General features: G+C 34.6%; 1 protein-coding gene across 2 annotated transcripts in view; it reads left to right on the top strand.

Moving 5' to 3' along the window:
* Positions 1 to 5,561, top strand: part of cnsta (consortin, connexin sorting protein a) — a 25,541-nt gene that overhangs the window by 8,061 nt on the left and 11,919 nt on the right. For both annotated transcript variants that reach the window (XM_016492445.1, XM_016492446.1), the window contains 4 exons: positions 884 to 1,026; positions 4,652 to 4,682; positions 5,020 to 5,106; positions 5,185 to 5,296. In XM_016492445.1, the coding sequence (XP_016347931.1) occupies positions 884 to 1,026; positions 4,652 to 4,682; positions 5,020 to 5,106; positions 5,185 to 5,296 (373 nt within the window). The remainder of the gene's footprint in view (positions 1 to 883; positions 1,027 to 4,651; positions 4,683 to 5,019; positions 5,107 to 5,184; positions 5,297 to 5,561) is intronic.

Raw genomic sequence — 5,561 nt, 5'->3', positions numbered from 1 at the left:
TATATATAAATAAAAATGACTAATATTGAATGTTCCTTGGACATTGAATGTTTTTTTGTGGCACAACCCAGTCCAAACGGTGTCATCCTGAATTTATTTGGAGAAGCGTTTCTATTGTCTGTGAGGATTCAGACACCCTGAGTAATAGTGCTAGACTTTTGTTTCTGTTTCTGCTGTAGAGCGAGTGACTGCATCCCATTGTTGTCGTGCAACTTTCAGACAGGTTTGAGGGGCGTGAATAATAAGGGCCAACCTCTAGAGCGAGATATGTCTGTGTTGATGTACAAACACTGGGTGTAACATCTCAATTAAATTTTTTTGGAGCATTTAGACACCTATATGCTAGATGTGTTTTGGAAAACCACATCAGGGTTATTAACGTTAACTAAGACTATTCTTTAACATTTTTGTTAATTGAAATAAACTGAAATATGATAAAATATTAGATGGATAAACTAAACAAAAATTAGAAATGTTCCTTGGAAACTAAATGAAATCAGTTGAAGCACTAAAAGAGAGAAAGCGAGAGAGAGAGAGAGAGAAAGAAAGAAAATATGGAAATAAATAAAAACTAAAACTTAAACTGAAGTTAAAAATAAATAAATAAATAATTAAACCTAAACAGTAATATGGTTTAAAAAACACACACACAATTATTAAAAATTAACTTAAAATTAAAATGAAAACTGAAAATATAAAAAAGTTAAGATATTCAGAATATTAAACTAAAAAAAGTGTATAAATGGCACTAAATTAACACTGAATTACATAGTACATACAGTAACATAAGAAGTCTATTGGTAATAATAATTATGCTAAAATAGCATACAGTTAGTGTCAGTGTCAACACTTTTCAAAGAGGATGTGATATTTGTCTTTTCAGTGTCAGAGGGGCTTGTGAGTCCTGAAGGGACGCCTCACTGCGATGCTGGATCACCCCAGGGCTTCACTCGCTCCCTGGTGGCATCTCTGCAGGAGCTGGGGGAGCAGGGAGAACACCCTCTTCTGCCACAGTGCCTCCATCAGGTTTTGTACTCCTGTTCTACATCATCTCCTCTGTGTGTGTGTGTGTGTGTGTGTGTGTGTGTGTGTGTGTCTCTGCTCGAAATGACTAAATGAGGTGTTAAATTAAACGTTCTTAACAAGGAAATGTGAGAGATGAACAACTAAATCTCTCATCATTCATTAGCAAACGCTTGTCTGTTACTAATAGACTTTCAAACTAAAACTCAAAAATACAGTAAAAACAGTAATATTATGAAATATTATTACAATTTAAAATGACTGTTTTCTATTTGAGTATATTTTAAAATGTAATTTATTTCTGTGATGCAAAGCTGAATTTTCAGCATCACTACTCCAGATCACAAGATCCTTCAAAAATCATTCTAATATACTGATTTAATTTAATGCGTACCCTAACACTTTTGAACGGTAGTGTACTTTAGCTAACAAAAAATTTAAAATGTCTTTCTGCAATTTACATTTGACAAAAATACATTTTGAAAATGATGTGTGACCTAGCAACTTGATATATTGATTGTCAGTTTTTGTGGGCATCTCTTCATTGCCAGTAGATGGTGTAAACCTCTTATTACTTCAGTCTGCCTCGCTATTGTGTATGTGCCAGAACATGAGATGAATTTTCCTGTGCTGTTCCACATTGTTCATGAATAAGCTCATGTTATTCTGTTGTTGCTGCTGGCCCGTGCTGATAACATTGACTGATAGCGGTACATGATGAGTCTGATAGGAAGCAGAATAACCGGCACCTTAAATGGTCAAGCTCTATTAAATGTTTATTTGAGCTTGACCTTATTCAACATGTTTTACAAGAACATCTTTGCTCAGCTGGTTTAGTTTCATCCTGAGGAGAGATTTATGTGAAACTACAAGACGACACTGCTGGAACTGCTCTCATTTATCCCCCTGTGGATTTTGTTCTTATAAGAGGTTTTAAAGGCAACAAATTGGATAACTGGATTTTCTTTTCACTTTTTTTTTTTTAATACTTTTATTTTAATTTTATTTTTGTATTTCTTATAACATAACTCAGAAATACAAAAAACACATTAAAAAAAGGGGAAAAATAAAACAAAATAAATAAAGAATTGAACATACAGGTCACCAGAGGCATCACATATAGTTCTTACATCCTTCTTATATTTCTTTTCACTTTTTAAGTGCACTGTGTATACTCAAACATGAACAACAAAGCCCCTTCCTCAGCTCACCCAGACCATTTATTGAAAGTAAGCTGCAAAAGTGGGTCAGAAATAGTCATATGATTCATAATTATGTTAACATAGGATCTGTAATGTTTATATGGCTGTTTAGGCTGTATTTGAACTATGCCAGTAGACAGGATGTTTAATCATGCATTTCAATCGCATGCTTCTAACTTTGTTTCGCAATTCTTTGACAAAATCGGAATTAAAAAGATGTTAATTCGCAATTCTGAGAAGAAAATTGAGAATTTTGAGATATAAACTAGCTTTTTTATTTTTATTCCATGGCAGAAAAAAGAAAGGGGAAAAAAACAACAAATTCGAGATGTAAACAAAATTCAGAGGGGAAAAACTGAGAGATATAATCTCAGAATTGCAAAACTACAAGTCAGGATTGAGAGAGAGAAAAAAATTGCAATTACCTTTATTTATTTTTTTCCTGTAGTGAAAACAGGCTTGCATAACATACATATAGATAGAAGATTTTAATAATGTGTGTGGGTGTGTGTGTGTGTGTTTGTTTGTGTGTTTGTGTGTGTGTAGTATTATTTTAGTATTGTTTAGATACTGATAAATTGATAATATTTTTAATTAGATTTAATTTTATATTTTCAGTTTTCATTTTAATTTTACTTTAAGTTTTAGCCATTTTGTTGTGCTTTTGTAATTTTTATTAGTATTTTTTTTAGTTTACATTTTTTTATTTTCTTTTACATTTTATTTTTAATTACAGTATTTCAACTTATTTCAGTAATTTTATTCTGTTTCCTATCAGATGCATCATGTGCTGCTATCAGTCAATGTTATCAACATCTGACAACATACTAACACAAGCTTACTCACGAACAAAAAAAATGTAAAATGGAGTCTGTAAGTTAAAGGAACACTCCACTGTTTTTGAAAATAGGCTCATTTTCCAACTCCCCTAGAGTTAAACAGTTGAGTTTTACCGTTTTCAAATCCATTCAGCCGATCTCTGGGTCTAGCGGTAGCACTTTTAGCGGTAGCTTAGCATAGATCATTGAATCTGATTAGACCGTTAGCATCTGGTAAAACTCAACTGTTGAACTCCAGGGGAGTTGGAAAATGAGCCTATTTTCAAAAATAGTGGAGTGTTCCTTTAAGTGGTTTGGACTGAATTGATTTCAGAAATTTGTAGAGAACCAAACGAAGAAGAAAAACAATGTTTTTGAATATCAGTGCTGGAAAAAATACTAGAAAAACAAAGAATTAGTGCCTCATTTATGTAGATCTCATAGTCGTGAGCAGCCTTATGAAAATGGATGAGGAATGAAGGAGAGTGAGAAAGAGACCGATTAAAAGAACAGAAAGAAATGTCCGAATGCGTTACTGCCGCCCACTCGGTGAGACATCTCTCATGTTGTACCGAGTTGACTGCACTCAGAGGAATACATGCTGTAGTGATTTTCATCCTGCCTCTTCACTTCAACTTTACCCTGCAAGACGTCTGAAGAGAGCTGATGTCAGGAGTTTTACTCAATGGGAACGAGTCTTTGCTTGCACCTCGGATAACAATAATAGGCCTATACATGCAGGTGTAGTATAATAAATGCTGTCAAAGGTGAACTGACTAGTTTATCAGGTATAAAATAAATTAATAAAATAAAATAAATAAAATATTCTCTATTCATGATGGCGCCGCAAATGGCAGCCAGGACGCTGAGCTCCGCGATTCTTCTATTGTTTTTGTTTGTTTGTTCTGTGTTTTGTCATTCTTCTTCTATAAGTTTTACCAGAGACGAACTCCTTAACATTAAGCAGCACACCCCAGACAATATTTTTCCGGTTTTTGATTATTCGGACGTTTTGTTGGACATTCTAGTCGGAGGTACAGCTGTGTTGTTCAAACGCGCGTGCAGGGAAAGAAGAGGGAAACGCGCTGGCGCCCTGGTGAAGCTCCGCGCGCTTAAATGATTTTAGCAAATGGCTGCAATATAACAAAGAGTGAAAAACTGAAGGGGGTCTGAATACTTTCCGTACCCACTGTATGTCTCCACTATGTTTGTACTTTCTTCTACACTGGAAGCTCCTGTCGTCAAGTCAAATTCCTTGTGTGTGTAAACATACTTGGTAATAAAGCTCTTCTGATTCTGATTCTGATTCTGAAAACATCTGTAAAATTACATTAAGCCCTTATGCAGCATGTTTTAGGTGCATCATCTGTATATTTATGGGTAACACTTTATAATAACTGCCATTAAGTCATTAACAATCATTATAGAATGCTTAACAGATCTGTATAGATTCATATGATACATAAATCACTTTTAAAATGTACTTTAATGAATGACCTGTTTTATATAATGTAAAACATCAGAGTTATTGTACAGTGTTACCTAATGATGCTTTTCATTGTGTAATGTAATGCATAATAACTCCAGGCTAAACTCTCTTCTTTACAGATTGCAGAGTCATATATGTGTGAGGAGGACTGTATCCTTAATATTATTATTATTTTTTTTTTTCAATTATATTATAATACAGAGGAACTGTGTAATGGTGTGTTTGAACAGCCTTTGACGCTTGTTCCGTTATAACTCCTACTTTATACCCCATTGCCTTTGTTATTGTAACTGAATCGGGGATGCTTGCAATGTTTATGGATATAATGCTGTTTATTGTATTACATTCAGTGCATTACTGCAGCCAGTTATTGTCTTATATGACAGTATTTCACTGTGGCATTATTTAGTTTCGGTGTTGTAAAGTGCATTGGTGCTTTGGGGTTTCCCGCTTCCGGTAGATTTTCCTTAACCAGAGTATTTTCCAGATGAGAGAGCAGTCAGGTTCATACAGTTAGAGAGACTCTATCACGAACGTCTGTTGTCTAACCTCGCTGCCCTACAGCAGCAGTGGGGTAAGTGGATTCTGGTAAACCGTTACCCAGAGCTGGTTCTTGACAGAACACCTTTTAACCTCGTCTTTCTGTGATCAGAGAGGAGACGGAGTTTGGTTGGCCAGTGTCAGGACGGTCCAGAAGACAGAGACACTGACCTGGATGCTGAACACCTGGAGAAACTGAGACACATCTGCAGAACGCACAGACAGTGAGTGCACACTGCACATGAACGCTATATTAATTCTGCCACACAGATCAGGTCAACTTTGTATTTTTATTTTTTTATTTGATTGCATGCTTCATTAGTTAAGCTACACAGATCAGGTCAACACTATTTTAATTTAATTTTAAATTCAACCTTTTTATGCAGAAATTATTTTATTTTATTGCACTTTACAATAGGTTAGCCACACATATTAGGTCAACAATATTTATATAATTGTATATTTTATATACAATATACATATATATAT

Source organism: Sinocyclocheilus anshuiensis, unplaced genomic scaffold (assembly GCF_001515605.1).
Source record: "Sinocyclocheilus anshuiensis isolate Anshui unplaced genomic scaffold, SAMN03320099.WGS_v1.1 scaffold222, whole genome shotgun sequence".
Lineage (NCBI taxonomy): Eukaryota > Metazoa > Chordata > Actinopteri > Cypriniformes > Cyprinidae > Sinocyclocheilus > Sinocyclocheilus anshuiensis.
This window is presented reverse-complemented; position numbering and strand designations above follow the sequence as displayed.